The sequence below is a fragment of the Aotus nancymaae genome, unplaced genomic scaffold, assembly GCF_030222135.1.
Source record: "Aotus nancymaae isolate 86718 unplaced genomic scaffold, 86718_ANA_hifiasm-v0.15.2.pri h1tg000029l, whole genome shotgun sequence".
NCBI lineage: Eukaryota > Metazoa > Chordata > Mammalia > Primates > Aotidae > Aotus > Aotus nancymaae.
In genome coordinates, this window is record NW_026988442.1 from 4,047,293 (window position 1) to 4,065,476 (window position 18,184).

The following is an 18,184-nucleotide window of genomic DNA, read 5'->3' on the forward strand; positions in this document are numbered from 1 at the left end:
TATGACATAGAGTGTTTTTGGAATTCTGTGATGTGCCCTTTTGTGCTCATATACATAGTGCGTTTTCTCTCTGATTTGCTAGGTCGCCAAATCATCACTACCAAATTTCTTAAAATATATTTTCTAGGTAGATTTGAAGAAAAATTATTTTTCTCCTTCTCTTAAATTAGGAAATATTTCATTTTGGTAAATGCTTTTTATTTTTAAATGTGTGCCCTTCATTACTCAGTGTCATATTTTCCTTTAACTAGAACTAGAAGCGAAGAAGGGGAATTCAATATATATTGAGTCTGCTCTTTGCCAGTAACTTTCCTAAGTCCTTTAAAAGCAGTTTCCTCAAATCCTTGCACTGCTCCACACTGCTTCTGGGGCCAGGTGGCTCTGGATTTGCATGTCTTTATTCCAGACTATTTTTGAGACTGCATAAAGATGTTCATGAGACTTTGTAATTGTTGAATTTTATGTAGGAGTTTAAATAAGCTCATGTTTCTTTTTAGTTCTTGAAGTTTTTGAGGCTTTGAGACGTTCATTGATAATTAGAAAATAGTTCCTTGCGGCGTCGGCCCTTCCGCCACGGTCGCCATTGGAGAGTAGCAGCCATGGCTCTTCGCTATCCTATGGCCGTGGGCCTCAGCAAGGGCCACAAGGTAACCAAGAATGTGAGCAAGCCCAGGCACAGTCGCCGCCGCGGGCGTCTGACCAAACACACCAAGTTCATGCGGGACATGATCCGGGAAGTGTGTGGCTTTGTCCCGTGCGAGCGGCGCGCCATGGAGTTACTGAAGGTCTCCAAGGACAAATGGGCCCTCAAGTTCATCAAAAAAAGGGTGGGACACACATCCGCACCAAGAGGAAGCGGGAGGAGCTGAGCAGTGCCCTGGCTGCCATGAGAAAAGCCGCTGCCAAGAAAGACTGAGCCCCCTCCCCTTCCCTCTCCCTGAAATAAACAGCTCCACCCAAGCCCTGGCTCTGCTGCTGTCCAGGGGTCGGGGTGGGGTCCTTCAAGCATCTGTTTGGTGCCCACTAAGCCACGCCATAAATCAAAGCCCTGGCCGACCCACCCACCCACCCTTCCTGGGACAGCAGGCAAGGAGGCTCCATACTGGAAATGACTTTAATGATTAAATAGTTCCTGTGCCACACTGATTAAAAAAAAAAAAAAGAAAGTAATAGAAACCCAGAATCAACCAGTTTATGGGAAAAAATCAAAATTTATTAGCTCACATAACTGAAAAGCCCAGGGATGTTCTAGCTTCAAGCACGGCCCAAGTGATGTTAGGTTTTTCTTCTTATGTGGCTTATTCATAAGAGTTGTTGACAGTCTGTGCTCATTTTCTCTGTTTAAAAATCCCTGAAGGAGAGACTTTTCCTCTTGAGTCTGGCCCAGAACTCCTGGGGAGTCCTTTGAGTGGCTCAGCTTGTCACATTTCTGAACCAATCATCATGACCAATAGGGTCACTGAGCCTTCTACAAGACACAACATACAGAGCGTAAAGGAAACTTTGCTCTTGCTGCCCACATGCCCTGCTGAAGTCATTATGGTCCATGAAATCTCCAGAGACAGATGGAGAAGCCCTAAATGGGACTAGGATGCCAACCAGAGAATCTATCCTGTGTGCCCATAGCTTCAAGATAGAAAAAACTGTCACTTTCCCTCTGTTTTTATTTCACAGCTAAACATACTCATTTGATTACTAAATTACAATAGTTTATTCAGAGGATATTCCTCTTTCTTCCCTCCACAGAGCAGAATCAGAGGTCAGAGGAGGCTCATAGGGCTGAACAGTTGCAGGATGCAGAGGAGGACAAAGATGATTCAAATGAAGAAGAAAACAAAGACAGCCTTGTAGATGATGAAGAAGAGAAAGAAGACCTTGGTGATGAGGATGAAGCTGAGGAAGAAGAGGAGGAGGACAACCTGGCTGCTGGTGTGGATGAAGACAGAAGTGAGGCCAATGACCAGGGGCCCCCAGGAGAGGACAGTGCGACCCAGGAGGAACTAGAACCTGAGGAGACTGAAGAAGCCATCTCTGAGCAGCCCTGCCCAGCTGACACAGAGGCAGTGGAAGACTCCTTGAGGCAACGTAAAAGTCAGCATGCTGACAAGGGACTGTAGATTTAATGATATGTTTTCAAGAATACAGACCAAAACAATATGTCAGCTTCCTTCTGGCCTGCAGTTTGAACCAAATCCTTCATTTCTCCTGAATGAGCAAGCTTCTCTCTTAAAAGATGCTTTTCCACCATGGGGGTTCAGGCTCTCCACACTCTTCACAATTATCTTTTGGTTAGAGGACTCCGATAGCAACCAAGTTTACATGAACTGTGTTGCTTATTCTGACCTATGGGTTTAGGTAATCAGTAACCATAACCCATGAAGCCATGACCACCAAACATCTCAAATGAAATGTAGCCATCAGAGATTCAAAAGGAAGTAAGGATTTTACAAGATAGATTAAAAAAAATTGTTTGGCCAAAATAGAGTGTTTTTATTTTTTTAAGTTTCCCTAACAATATTCTTTTTCAAGCCAGAAGTCCTCTAAGTCTTGCCAGTACAAGGTGGTCTTGTGAAGAAAAGTTGAATACTGTTTTGTTTTGTTTTCATCTCAAGGCGTTCCCTGGGTCTTGAACTACTTTAATAATAACTAAAAAGCCACTTCTGGTTTTCCTCCAGTGTTGTGCTTTTGGTGAAAGAATTAATGAACTTCAGTATCTGAAAGTGAAAGGTTTGATTTTGTTTCCATCTTCTGTAGTCTTCCAAAGAATTATATCTTTGTAAACCTCTCAATACTCAATCTACGATAAGTACCCAGGGAGCCTAATTTCTTTTAAAAAAATCTATCCATTTATTTTTCTCTTACCTGATTTTTGTGTTAGAATAAATTCATGAAATTAGATTCCAAGCATATGAACGATGCCTAAAGTTGATTCTATGCCCCTTGGATCCAGACAGCATAATGAGTACAGGTTTATGAAACTCTAAAGGTCTCTGTTGTATTTAAAAAGGAACATGTAGTATATTTCTATCCGGCTGTTTAGATAACCCTTTTCTTGTATTAACTGCGAGCACAGGGCTCACTGGTGGGGGAGGTTCTGAAACTCTCTGCCCTCCTGTGGCTGAATGAAGCTGTTGCAAGACTTGCACAAAGGAGGTTATTCTTCTGACAGCATCAATTTTTAGAGATGATTATTTTTTGTCTTTCCAATTCAATTACTTGACAGTCTCCTTCCCTAGTATGGTAAAGTTTAAGAGTCACCAGTAATTGTGCTTTTCAGACAGTGGTGCAGCTTCAAGATTGAGGCCATCACCCAGCTGATGGGCTGGGAGAAACTTGCCATGTCCTGCCCATTTCCTGCCCCCTTAGTCACTGCCCATTTCCTGCCCCTTTGGTCGCTGACACATCTTCACCTAAAGTGCCATGGTTCTGATGGTGGCAGTTCCATCTCCCTGACACCAGGAAGCTTTTCTGGATCAGAGCAGAGCTGGGCCTGCCTGTCCTCCTGTCACTGGATTTCTTTCTTATAATCAGCTGGAACAGAGTTTTCAAAGAACAGTAAACTCAGGTTCACAGGTATTATGGAATAAGAATGGTTTTATAGTTTGGCTTTTCTATATAATGCCTCCCACTCAAACTGAAATATTTGTTTTTTTTAGTGGAGTATTTGACTAGAGGGGAGGGAAGGCAGAAATACAGTCTACCCTGGCTTTTATAAATGTAAAGCCAATTTCCAACCAGACCCCAAATAGTACAGGTTGAGCATTCCTGATCCACCAATCCAAAACTCCAAATGCTCCAGAATCTTAAGGGGTTCTAACATTATGTCAGAAGTGGAAAATTTTAAACCTGACCTCATTTGACAGGTCGCAGTGCAATCAAAACTTTGTTCTATGCACAAGATTATTAAAAATATTGTATAAAATTACCTTCAAGCTATGTTGTATAAGGTCTATGTAAAACATAAAAGGATTTTGTGTTTAGATGTGGCTCTTATTCCCAAGATATCTCTCATACATACAAAAATCCCCAAATGCAGAAAAATTTGAAACACTTCTGGTCCCACACATTTTGGACAAGGGATACTTGATCTATATCTAATTATATAGTAAGACAAATTTTTTATTTTGAGGTGGATTTTCGCTCTTGTCACCCAGGCTGCAATGGCACAATCTCAGCTCGCTGCAACCTCCGCCTCCCTAGTTCAAGCAATTCTCTTGCCTCAGCCTCCAAAGTAGCTGGGATTACAAGCATGTGCCACCATGCCTGGCTAATTTTTGTACTTTTAGTAGAGATGGGGTTTTGTCATGTTGGTCAGGCTAGTCTTGAACTCCTGACCTCAGGTTATCCACCTGCCTCGGCCTCTCAAAATGTTTGGATTACAGGTGTGAGCCACTGTGCCCGGCAGAAAATGTATTTTCTTTCTCAGGAATACTTTTAAAAAGACTGAAGGGTGAGGAGAAAAAAAACATCTTGGAGAAGAGAACCCTTTAAAACTTTAAATATTTATCTGTGGGAACAATTTTTCCTGATTTTCCTTTTTTTTTAACATCATGGCAAAGATGGATTTTTTTACCGGATGGCCTGATAAGTACATAACTAATGTCTTTTCACTTAAGACTTTAGGTTTGTTTTGGATACTTAATATAAACTAAAGGAGAAAAGTCGACCTAAAATAATTTAAACTAAAAATTATATGAACAATTCAATAAGACATTGTGGATTTTTTCTATAGATAATATATTTGATCCAGAACTTGAGTATATGGAAACATGATTTTGATTTTTAAAATCTAAAAAAAAATTAAAATCATGCTTTCCTCTATTGCAATATCAGTTATTTAGTCACAGAATAGTATTTTATGTAAATTAAAATTAGGTGAATGCAGAGAAGGTAACTGGTTTTGGAATGGGAATGTGCATTGCTTCATGTTTGGGGGATTGGAGCAGGGTACCTTTTCATTGATTAGAAGGAAAGTTTGAAACTTCTGATTACCTTTATGTTGGTTTCTCTTATTATTTATCTCTTGCTAGATCTGCTAAACCAACCCAGCTTGCTCAGAGATCTCATATTAAAGCAACGTACAGGCAATCCACATCTTTCTTTCCCTTTGAAGTATAGCTATTGGATGGGATGAGGGACAGGGCCTGTTGGGTTCACAGGGCCTTGCACTGCATGGGCACATACTTAGAAGCTCATCTTGTGCATAGAATCCCTGCCTGTTAACCACAGACCTCTTTATACATTCAAAATAACTACTGTCATAGAAAATAGATAAGCTTCAGCTGGGTTGGCTTTCGATAGTGGAAAAAGCCAAAAGTTTACTTTTTATGGCCAAAATTCCTTGTTGACAACTGTGATATTCTGATATGATTTGGAAATATGTAAGTTTACAGAACCTGCCTCCTGTAAAAGCACCTTTGAGGCAGATGATAAAAGTCATTTTTAAGGCAAATGCTTACCGTGTGACTTTTTGTTAGCAAGTGCATCAGTAGTAGAGCTGGTATGTTGTTTTACAGGATGGAAACATTAAAGAGTCCAGAGAAAAATAAATTTTAAAGAACTTGGAAAACATAAGGTAAACATGAGATTTCAGCATAAAATCTTTGGTATGAAGTGAGAGGGAGAAGAGGGAGGCTGGTGCTCTTGCTCCTATTGATAGGCTGTGTCCATCTTGGTGTTGGCAGTATTATTTCTGTCAGTATTATAAATGTGTGGTTGACCTGTCTTGTCAAATGTACCAACATTATCGAAAGTATTCATGTTAATCTCATATGCCAACAGAAAAGTTCTTCCTTATGTAATATCTCTTCACCTCAGTCCTACGTTTTGATTCTCTGGAGGAGATTTTAGCTTGTCTTCAAAAGCCAAATGTGAAGTCACCAAGCGTGGTGAACCTGATGGGGCAACTTTTTGAACAGCTTTTCCCGAAGGAAGAGCTTCAGTTGAAAGGCTTTTGATCACTTCAGCCCGGGACATGGCCTTCAGATGGCTTATTCTCAGTAAAGCTTTATGTAGACTGTGATACTGTATATGTGTGACTCAAAACTTTGATGCATTTTTGAAGTAGTTTATTCCTATTTGTCATTAGACAGCTTCTTTGTGGAAATGCAACTTTTATACTAAAAACATTGCTTATTTGTAATGCAATGCATCATGAATTTGTTATATATATTATTTGTATCAGTCTTAGCCTAATGAACTTAATTATGTTTCTTTCTGTATTCTTTGCTTCCTCAAGTAGCATCTGCAGCAATTGAAATGAGAAATCCAGATAAGTGTTTCAAGTAGTACATTGCCTGAATCACAAATCACTTGATCACAGCATTGTACATAATTCTTGATTCTATTTGTTTCATTTTATTGTAAATTCCCATTTGCATCAAAACCTAATGATCGTGACTAATAAGTAAAAACAAACGGTGTATTGCTTTTCATACAAGTATTTTCACAAAAGCCATTTGCCTAGGCAGCAAAAAATATTAATTTGTTTAAAAAAAATTTCCTTTGTGTCCATCCTCCATCTAGTCTGTTCATTCATTCTCTTTCTACCTTCCTGACTTGGTGAAACTCAGACCCTGTGCCCTTTAGTTGCTCTGGAAAGTACACAAAACCAAGGCTGGATCCAAAGATCCAAGGCCTCTCCAGCCAGTGTGTTGCCTTTAGAAACCTCTGGGGTCTCCCTTTATCCTGAAGTCTTAGGGTAGCCAGATGGTATGGGATGCTACTCCTCCTCCAAGACACTGGATTGACCTTGTCTTTGGGGCTTTCAGAAAACTCCCTTCTACACCTCACACTCCCCACCACTTTAGTGGAAAAGCATCAAGGAGGTAAGATGGGTCCTTGAAACACCCTCAGAGACTGAAACAAAGGAGATTTGATTTTTGTCCTTTGGAAGACGGTGGCGGGGGGTGTGTAGTAAGAAGACAGTTACTAAACTTGCATGCCACCAAGGTCCTCCCTCAGAGATAGTGGCTCAGAATGCTTATTTGCCTGTACAGAGAGAGGTCCGTTATGCTGTGTCTGCCTAGATGACTTTGGTTATTCATCCTTGCCTGTAGCAAAACTTGCAGCTTTCAAGCCAACAACTCTGAATTAAAATTTAACCCCCTGCTTTGCTGTAGTCTTGAATGCTCATTGAAACATTTCACAATAATAGGAATTCTTTCTTAGAACATTTGGGCTTCTTGAGATTGATAACTGTATTATGATAGTCCAGGCTGTACTAACAGACCCTCAAATTGTATAGCTGATTCACATAGTCCAGGGCAGACATCCCAGACAATAGTGGCTGTGCTCCATGCAGGTTTTTCTGTGTTTTTTCTGGGCCTCCAGGTCAAGGGAGCCTTTGCTGTTTAACATGTGACTGCTAAAGTGGCTGTGATCATTTTCATCCCCATCAGTCAGAAGGAGTAAGAGAGGAACATTGCTGAGAGGTTTAGGAAGGCTGCAACACACGCATCACTTATGTTCCCATTTCCTGTGAGAGGACTTAGTCACAGGGTCATACCTAACTGAAAGGAAGACTAGGATGTGTAATCTTGCTGTATACTTAAGAAAAAAGGGAACTTTGAGAGGTAGTGATCTCTTGCCACAGTGACTTTTTCTTACCCACCTTTGAAAGCTCAGGACCTTTTATAGAATAAGCTCCTGGGAAATGGTATGAATGCACACATGGCAGGAGAGGACAGAGTACATATGGCCCCAGTGCTGGGTGTCTTCCTGCTGAACTTTACCATTGTGGGCCTTCAAGATACCAGAGTTTTCAAACCAAGAATTGTGATTTCATGGAGTTTGTATTTTACTTGGGAAGGTGAATATTAGCAGGAAAAGAGTTACAAGTGGAAAAGTTAATGAATGCTATATGAGTTTATAAAAAGGAACCTGACCTAGGCTGAGGGTGTAGATAGTATGTGTGACCAGCAGGGCAACATTAGGGGCTGTGGAGGCTAAGGTGGTATGGGACCCCTTGGGTATACACCCTTCAAGCAGCATGTGTGAAAATAGAGGATAGCTTTTATCTCAAAGAGAATGTCTACTAAGTCATCATGGTAGATTCTTGCCCTCTTTTTTTTTTTATGAGGGAGTGATGGAGGCACAGTTTCTTACTAATTTTCACGTGAACTTTTTCTCATTTGAATATCTTTGATATCCCAGTCGGTAGGCTGAGCACAGTGGCTCACGCCTGTAATCCTAGCACTTTGAAAGGCTAAGGTGGTTGGATCGCTTGAGCTCAGGAGTTTGAGATAAGCATGGGCAACATGATGTCACACCATCTCTACAAGGGATACAAAAATAAGCCAGGTGTAGTGGTGCATGCTTGTTGTCCTAGCTACTTGAGAAGTTGAGGTGAGAGGATTGCCTGAGTCCAGGGAGTTTGAGGCTGCAGTGAGCCATGATCATGCCACTGCACACCAGCCTGAGTGACAGAGCAAGACCCTATGTAAAAAAAAAAAATAGTGACCTAAAAAAGCAGCCCATGACTAAATTGGGGGGAGAACTGCCTCATTCATAGTATGTAAACAAAATGGTGATTTAGGGCCAAACCGAAGTCAGGAAGGTCTTTGTGTATAACGTACCATAATGGGTTTTATGACCAGATAATTTTTAAATTGGTGACCTTTAATGGGCTAATCATGTCACTCTCCAAGGAGCAGTTTAGTTTCTAGCTTTTCCAAAACTTACTTGAAAAGTGATATTATGAAATAGATCATTCGAAAACCATCCCACTACAAAAACTAGAAATGCTAGTTAAAATATAACCAATATTTTTTTAATTGTAGAACTGAGCTCAAAAGAAAGTAAGAAAAATTCACAAGGCCAAAAACCAAAAGGTCAAGAAATATGACCTGATACTGGAACTGCCACCAGTGATGGTAGAGAGAGCAGCTACTGCCTTAGGTAAGCAGAGAGAGTACATTTTATTGTCCAGGTAGGTATAGTATACAATGCCTTGACTATAGCAAGTTAGAAAGCTGGAACTGAAACTGCATAAAATTCCCAGCTCCATTCTTGGTGAAATAAAAAATCTCACTGGCACATAGACACTTCAAGAAAGCTTGTCTGTCTTGGCCTGGTCTATGTGTTGAAAAATAATAGACTTCCCTAAGAAATCACAATCAATGGTTTGACCTTACACAACTTAGAGTTTGAATTTACAGTAGCTTCATATTCTCAAAAGGACCTACACCAAAACAATTCTCATAAGAAGGCTAATGGGGTTGGCAGGGTGTATACATGGTGGGCGGGGGTGGGTGAGGGGATATATACTAGCAGAAGCAAGCACTGAGCTGCTCTTGAAAACACCCTCTGTCTGGCTTAAAAATTCCCATAGACAAAGTCTTGCTTAAGATAAACTCCTAATTCAAAATTACAAATCACACAAGGAAACTATTAGATAGCAAGGTGAGACTCGCCTAAATACTTGGGATAAAATTATTAAATAGAAGCTTTAAAATTTTAAAAATTAAACAACTAAAACATAACACAAAAGAATTAGGCACTTTTTTCCCTCAAAATAATGTATTTTAGGTTCATCCATCTTGCATGTATCGGTAGTTCAATACTTTTTATTGGTGTGTAGTATTTCATTGTATAAATATATAATATATTGCTTATACATTCCACTATTGACAGACATATAGAAAGTTTCTAGTTCTTAACTGGTCCTTTGAATATTTTGATTGTAAGACATTCCCTGGAATATTTTACTGATAATCTTTGGGAGAAATGCCAGAATGTTAAAAATATATTCCTCAGGATTTTCCAAGATTTGTTCTTGTAGCATCAAAAGGCAACATATAATACTCTAGCAAGGAGCAGATGTTTGAGAACATAAACACTAGAACAAGACTTCCTGGGGTTGAATCCCAGGTCTGCTACTTGCCAGCAGTGTGAACTTCAGTAGGTTACCCAACTTCTTTGTGCCTCATATTTACAATGGGGATAATAAAAGACTTCAACATCCATTAATGAAGGTCTAGACAATTTTAACCACCCCTCCCAATGAAGACAACTAGGAAAGCTACTTTAAAAATATATGTATTGCTACACATATCTAATATATATGATATTAAATATACATATATTGGTTGAAGGCATCAAAGTTTACAAGATGATGAAGGATATCAGGACAAGATCTAGGAGAAATTGAAAGGTCAGGAATGTGATCCTGGTGTTTGGGACTGGTTTCTCCTGAAGGCATTTATTGTTTCTGGAGAGGGGTAAGGGATGTGTTGAGAGGCTGAGTGATGGTTATGAGAGCTTTGTCCGGTGAGGGTACAGGGATTGGCTAAGGATGGGAGGGCCTGTGAAGGACTCATTAGGAATAAGGATGAACCAGAAGTCAGAAGACCCCACAGACACTGAGACTCAGCCTTGGTTTATAAATAAACTACAATTAAAGAAGAACTACAACTTCTTCTGAAATTAGGATGGTTTAATCCTGAAAGTGTAAATGCTGGGGGAAAGTTAACTGGTAGGGGTTGAGTTCTTAGGTTGGATGGTGGGTTTTCTGCTATGAGATAGAAAGCCATGATTTTAAGAAATCCTAAGTTTCCATAGCTTTTTTGCTATAGATAGAAAGCCATGATTTTAATAAATCCTGAGGTTCATAAAGCTTTATCATTGTGGACTGTCACATTCAAAGGACTATAATCTAGCTATCAAAAGTGAAAAGTGACTCCTTATTTTTCTTTCATTCTCTGCCTCTTTTAGTCCCCAGAGCTATCCCTCTATGACACCTCTTCTCTTTTTGTCTTTATGCCTGAAAATTCTCTAGGGTATTTCCAAAGTGCAAACACGAGTGCTTCTCTTTTCCTAACCACTCCCCTGTTACCTACTACTTCTTTACTCCTGAGAGAAAGCTCCTTTACTACGTCTTTACTCCTGAGAGAAAGCTCCTTTCTCCACAGTTCCCTTCTAAAACAGATATCCCATCTCTGCTTATAAGATTCTTCTCACTGGATAATTAAGCCATGGAGCTCCAGGAAAGTAATGAATACCAAAATGGCATTGCCAGAATTTTTTCTTGATTGGGAAGGAGGTGGGTGTGAGGCCATGAATTTCCATGTGTCAAAAGGAATTGTGCCTATGTGCCTATTACACTTTACATCTGCCACCCCCCAACTTCTCTAGTGTATACTGGGTAGAATTAAAATTCCCATCAGGCAATTCTCAAAGAAGGAACTGTCAGACTTAGCTGCCTCCACCAAAATTCATCATTGTCCTCTCTGCAAACATTGGAAGTAGAGAATAGGAGAACTCTCTGATGGCCAAAATATTACATTTAGGAATTAATCATGCTGTTCCCCCCCACCCCCCGCTCCCCATCTGGAGACTCTCTAGTCCTCTCCTCCAGTCCCCATTCAGTATTAAATATCCTCTGGTAGAAACTGCCACTAGATGCTCCTCTTCTCCATGATAGAAGCAAACACTGATCCTGTCTAGTCCTCCAAGTTTGGCCAGGCAGACCAGGGTGATCCTCATGTGGACTCATGCATGTTGAGTCATTCAAATCTCCCATCACAAGAAACCTACTTGCCCTGGAGGGAAATTGGTGCCCAGTCTCCAAGTAGAGTTCTCTGAGGGCCCCTGCTTGGGATTTGGATCCTGTTTATATTCACCCTTATAACAAAGATGGAGTGTCATTACTATGACTTCTAACTCCCTCAATCTGCTCAAGGCCTCCACTGTGAGCCCCATTAGATGGTCTTGTAGGCTGTTACAATTCATTCATTTTCCTCCTCAGATTAGGTCAGCTTCACCAATAGTGAGAGGTCATATGACTTTTGCTTCAGGACTAAACCCCCGAAAATCATGGCTTGCTCAGCCATCTGCTCCAACCAGGACATTTGCCAAACCTCATTCCATCACTCTTGGCAGACATTCCACCTTAGGAATTATTTTAGCCACTTCTTATGGGTACATCCTCTCAAAAACATCTGTAACATTAACAGCAGCTTTTCCTGCTTTAGCTTTATAAATCGCCCCTGGCATAGGAGAATAGGTGCTGCATTTCTTATTTTTGTGTCCATACATCTTACGACATTTTAGTGGAGTGCTCAAATCACAACTCAAGGTTTTTTTGATTTGGCCCTTTCTTGCCTGTTATTTTCCACAAATTTCTCAAGTTTCTGGGAGTTATTTGCCTGTTGCAACAGTTCCCAAGCCTGTTTGAAGTAGACTTCATGGCAGAAGCCAGATGCCTTTGGAACAAAAATACTCAGCACGGTACAGAAGGCAGCAGATTTGACTGCTCCAAGCAGGATTGACATGGGTTCTCTGTCTCTGTTAAGAATGCAATGTATGTTCTTGAGAAATTAGATGGCCACTGAAGCTGTCTTAAACTTAATACCCAGTTTGCAGTTTCCCAAGGGAAATTTTTCTTTTAAAGATAATCTCAATATTACTGCATTTTATTTGTTTCATAAGTCTGATTTTCGAATTGGAACCACGCATCTCTCCTCCTCCCTGCCAAATTACAGTTTTCATTTTCTCAAAGCCTCAATCACATTGCTTGGGCTTTCTGGAGTTAGAAGAACTAACTCTTAGCTTCCCATTTATTTATTCCAATGTTTGAAGAGTCTGGTTTTCATGCCAAGTATACACTACTGTCTCATATAATAATTTAAATCAAGGTGCAATTGGGTATCACGTCATACACCCAGAGACCTGGAGATTCACATCTAGAGTGTAACCCATCTAAATTCTGTGACTCTACATGACCCTGTATTTCTAGTCCACAAAACTCACCCCAGGAGCCATCAATCATTTTATCTCTGAAAAATAATGAGAGCCTAATTCATCATCTAGACTAACATTTCTTAAAATTCCATGCATTTCTTCTATTATTCTACTCTATCATATATAGGTCCCTGGGGCTGCTCTTCAACTCCCACCTTCTTTCCCATTCTCCATTTTCCTCCCTCACAAACTTTCCCTTCCATGTTTTTTGCACAAGCGCTTGCTTTTTTTCCTTCTCCTTCTCCTTTCCTTCCAAGCCTCAATTTTTCTCCTTTCAAAAGTCTCAGCCTTTTCCACTACAAATACTTATATTTTTCTCTTTCCTCTTTCCTCCTTATCTGACTGCCCTGAGTTTGTATAATAGGGTCTAAGGCTAGGTGGAGTGGATGAAGGAGGAAACAAGAGAAAGCTATCTCATTCCTTGCTGAGGGCAGGAGGAATCATCAAACACTCATAAATTAAAGCTGATATAATTTGTTACCTCTGTGGACTATATTTTTGCTGACTACCTCCCAACTATCACCACCTTTGGGTCTTCAGTCTAAAACCAGAAATAAAATAATTGTTCCTCCTGCCTTCCCCAACATTTACTTATAACAAGTTTCACATTTGAGTGAAAGATGTTAGTGATACTGAGTTCCCAAGTTAGTGACATTAATTCCATTCAGTTTTTCCTGGATACTGAGAAGTGAGTTAGTTTGGGGGTATAGAAAAAGAATCTCACTACTTGCTGCTCCAGCATAGGAAGGAATTGCCCTTCTGCCACTTTTTTTCTTTCCATGTCACTGTCACAAGTTACCAAACAAGAGTATGCAATGGCTAAGGTATTTTGTTCAGAAAGCAATTTAATTTTATATGTAAAAAATTCTCCAGAGGAATTCTTGTGTCTCATCATTTCACTCTTGTCTACTCAGGGAAATAGCCTTCCAGTCACAGATCATTATTAATTAGTTTTCTTTTTTTTGTAAAAGAAAAAATTCTAAAACCAACAGGAAATTTGAGAAAACTTACTGTGAAAGTTTGCACAAGTGTGGGCTCATTCTTTAGAACTACAACTTCTCTAGTTTAGCTAAAATTGAACAAGACTTCTATTCTTGACATAACTCAGTGAACACAGAAAGATGGAGAATTCTTGTAAAAATTTCTAAAATATGCATTGCTGCTTCATTTGAAAAAAAAAAAAGCACTTAGGCTGAAGGACTGGGATATATTTTAATTTACAGTAGCTGCCATAAAGTAATAATTTGTGAAGCCTTCTCAATTCTGATTTCCTGAACCAACTCAGTGTTTTCTGCTACAAACTTAACTATGAGATTTACAGATTTGTTATTACCTAAGTGTGGCACAATTTCAAAATCCTCAAAAACTCTCATAATTTACCTTTGGACTGAAAAATAGCTATTTAATGATGAAAAATGAATACTTTAAGCTTTTCTGTTATAAATAGCCAATTGAAAGTTACTACTTAACGATTTTTTGGAAGTGTAATGCCAGTTGAGGATACTGTCTTTCGAAATGTGTTTTGTAAAAATTATGATAACGTGAGTGGTTTGATTTAGATTCCTGGGTTTTATAGAAGCAGCCTGGTTTATACCTTTGAGTCAGGACATTTAAGGTCTACCTCGACTTACTTACCCACTACTTACATAATACTATGTAAATCATTTAACCCTTCTATTCAGAATCCAAGCTATCTATATAGCTATCTAAATTAATCTGACTTGATTATTCCACAATTATCATCAATATGTTTATTATTCTAGAAAACATTTGCTCAGAAAGATGAAAGTTACAAATAACTATACTGTGTTTTTCCAGAGACTCTAAAAGACTCATCAGACTCTTCAATAGAAGACATCAAATGGTAGTGTTCAAGCTGCCTTAAGGTGTCCACTGATCCCACGCTATTATACTCTGATCCTTACCCAGGCCTAACCAATCCTCCTGCCACTCTCAAAGAAATCCTTTAAAGGAAACTTCCAAATATCAATAAGTCTCCCAATTTTGCTATTCTTCCCTCTGAGATGCAATTAAGACTGTTGAGATAGTGCTGTGATACCATAGTTAGCAATAAGCTCAACTTTGTCCTATCAATAGGTTGTGTTTTTGTTGTAGTTTTTTGAGACGGAGTCTTGCTCTGTCACCTGGCTGGAATGCAATGGCGCAATCTCCGCTCACTGTAACCTCCGCCTCCTGGGTTCAAGCGATTCCCCTCACTCAGCCTCCTGAGTACCTGGGACTACAGGTGTGTGCCACCATGCCCAGCTAATTTTTTGCATTTTAGTAGAGATGGGGTTTCACCATGTTGGCCAGGATGATCTGAATCTCCTGACTTCATGATCTGCCCACCTCGGCCTCCCAAAGTGCTGGGATTACAGGCATGAGCCACCATGCCAGGCCTCAATAGATTGTTTTAGGGAGATTCTGGGAAGCCAGCATTGAACATGGGGCTCAATATTTTTTATTTATTAAATGATATTGTTGGACTACATTGGTGGTTCCAGCTGGGGTTTTGTACTAGAATAACTTGGCTTTTAAACATTACAGATAATTTATTTCAGAATTATTTCAGAATCCCTTGAGCAAGGTGGGCTCTAAGGATGTGCCTACAGTCCCATAGGACTCCATGTCCAGAAGGGCCCAGAGCTTTGCTTAAATGCTGTGTTGTTGATGTTACTATATTTTAGTAGTATTATGGAGACAAGATCTCATTTTGTCACCCAGGCTGAAGTGCAGTGGTACAATTGTGGCTCACTGCCGCCTCAACCTCCTCGGCTTAAGTAATAACCCTCCTGCCTCAGCCTCCTGAGTAATTGGGACTACAGGCATGTGCTACCATGCTTGGCTAACTTTTGTATTTTTTTGTTAGAGATGAGGGCTTGTTATGTTGTCCAGGCTGGTCTTGAATTTCTGGGTTTCAGCAATCCTTTCATCTTGACCTCCCATAATACTGGGATTATAGGCATGAGCCACCACGCCCTGCATTTTCACTTTGCATGGGGCTTGCAAATTATGTAGCTGGGCCTGCTTTTCAGAGATAAAGTGTGAACATTTTTTACCTCTTCAAGTGATTTTAATGTGCAGCCAGGGTTAAGCAACACAGAACCAGGACTTCTCATTGAGCTATAAAACACAATAATAATATAGCTAGCATTTATTGAGTGTTTTACATGCACTATCTCATTAATCTGAGAGATGAGATTTGAACCGCAAAAGTCTTAGTTCTCAATCTGTACGCCAGATCGTTATTGCAGTCACACTTTGCTTAACGATGAAGACATGTTCTGAGAAATATGCCATTAGGCAATTTTGTTGTTATGAACATCAGAGTGTACAAATCTATATGGTAGACCCTGCCACACACCTAGGCTATATGTAGCCTATTACTCCTAGGCTACGAATCTGCACAGCATATTATTACTGTGTTCAATATTGTAGGCAATTGTAACACAATGGTATTTGTTTAAATGTATCCAAACACAGAAAAGGTTCCGTAAAAATATGGCATTATAATCTTATGGGACCACTGTCATATATGATGAGGTCTGTCTGTATATATGCTGGCCAAAACATTGTTTTGCAGCACCTGATTATATATTGCCTCTGTTGAGGAATGGATTCCTTAAGCTAATATCTACTGAATGCAACTATATTGATTTTCTATTGCTGCAGTAACAAATTATCACAAGTTTAGTGGCTTAAAACAACCCAAATGTATTATCTTACAATTCTGGAGGTCCGAAGTTATGAGTCTTAGGCAGCTAAAATCAGAGTGTCAGTAAATTGCATTCCATCCGGAGGCTTTAGGGAACAATCTGTCTCTTCCAGCTTCTAGAGACTGCCGGCATTCTGTGGCTCATGTTCTATCATTGCAGTCTCCACTTTCATCATCACGTCACATCCTGGACCCCTGCCTCACCCTGCCGAGTAGCTGGAACTACAGGCATCATGGCACCATGCCAGGCTAATTTTAAAATTTTTTTTAGAGACAGGAGGTCCCATTTTCTTGCCCAGGCTGGTGTCGAACTTTAAGGCTTTAAGGGATCCTCCTGCCTTAATCTCGTACTGCCAACATTACAGGCAGGAGCCACCATGCCTGGCTGACTTAAGTTTCATCATCCAGTCATCAGTTCAAGCAAGAGAGTATGAGGCTTGGATAAGGATGGTTGAAATTCACACATCTGTGTCTGTTAAATTGATTGTTCTTCATGGGGACAAGAAAAGTTGGTCTGGAGTTGCTAACGTCGCATTAATTCTGCTGTTTGCTTATAGTTGAATAAAATAGAAACCTGAATGAAGAAAAAAAGAAACTCACATGTTGTTTAACAGTGGGAATTGGGATGTAATTTCATGTTAAAACAAATAGGACTCGTTACTGGATTAGCTGTAGATGATGAAAGGGAAAAGAATTAGTAATGTTTCCTAGTTTTGGCCTAAGCATCATGGGTGAATGATGATGAAAGATGAAATTATTGGATTAAGCTATTGTTAGAACTGAACGTCTTATTTTGTATTTCCATCAGACATCTACAACTGATAGAGCTGTAAAATAGCTCAAAGATAATGACAGACTAATATCAGGTAGTCTGGAATGTTTTGAGCTAGACAATTGTAATTTTCCAATAAACCACGTATTTTTTTTCCCTGCACATAGCTACTCTCTGTGAAGGAATATTTATCAGCAATCCATGGAACCTAGTTTGGGAAACTACTTTGGAAGCTGTTGCTTTTCTGTAAGTGTGCCAAACAAAGGAAGTGAAAAAAGGCAGAAAGAAAGATAGATTATATGCCTCACTAGTCGAATTTGAATCCTACGTACTGCTTATTTTATATGTATCAAACATTTTGAGAACTTACATGTATTCAGAAACCATTTATTAAAAACATTATTACATTTTTTCAGCAGTAGATAACTCCAGACAAGAATCATAAAAAAAACTTTTTCTTTCCACTTAGAAATGTTAGTTAAAATAAAAATCTGACTGTATGACTGTAATTTTTAAGTCCATCATTTTATATTTCATGTGCTTTTTCTACTGTCCATTGAAAAATTGTTTCCTGTAAATTGGAAATGATGCTATCTCTTTTCTGGAAAACACTGATGCCTGTCAATACTGAAATCTTATTCACAGAAACTTTTCTGCTACTGAAAGCTGAAGGGGCAGAATAATTTGTATCATCCCTATCCACATGATTTCTGGAAAATCCTATTAAGATAAAAGGGCTAAGAACTGTGAGCTGGCCTGCTTCCCAATGTTGTCTAATGACTGTCTAACTAAAGAGATAAATGTAGATACTAAAGTGGAGAAAAAGGTAGAAGCGTGTGTGCTGAAGACTTGTGTGAAAACGATGCTAATGTTACTGTTCCCAGAAGTGACATAAGAGTTCAGAGGGAACAACTGACTTTGCTAATATTTTGACAGCCACTTAATATTGAAACTGT

General features: G+C 39.5%; 1 protein-coding gene and 1 pseudogene across 1 annotated transcript in view; both read left to right on the forward strand.

Annotated features, from left to right (window-relative positions):
• Nucleotides 1-6,518, forward strand: part of TMX4 (thioredoxin related transmembrane protein 4) — a 43,759-nt gene extending 37,241 nt beyond the window's left edge. Inside the window, exon 8 of the mRNA XM_012455422.2 lies at nucleotides 1,747-6,518. Coding sequence (XP_012310845.1) covers nucleotides 1,747-2,117 — 371 coding nt within the window. The 3' untranslated portion in view covers nucleotides 2,118-6,518. The remainder of the gene's footprint in view (nucleotides 1-1,746) is intronic.
• On the forward strand, nucleotides 9-1,089 carry LOC105719369 (large ribosomal subunit protein eL36-like; annotated as a pseudogene).
• Nucleotides 6,519-18,184: the final 11,666 nt, after the last annotated feature.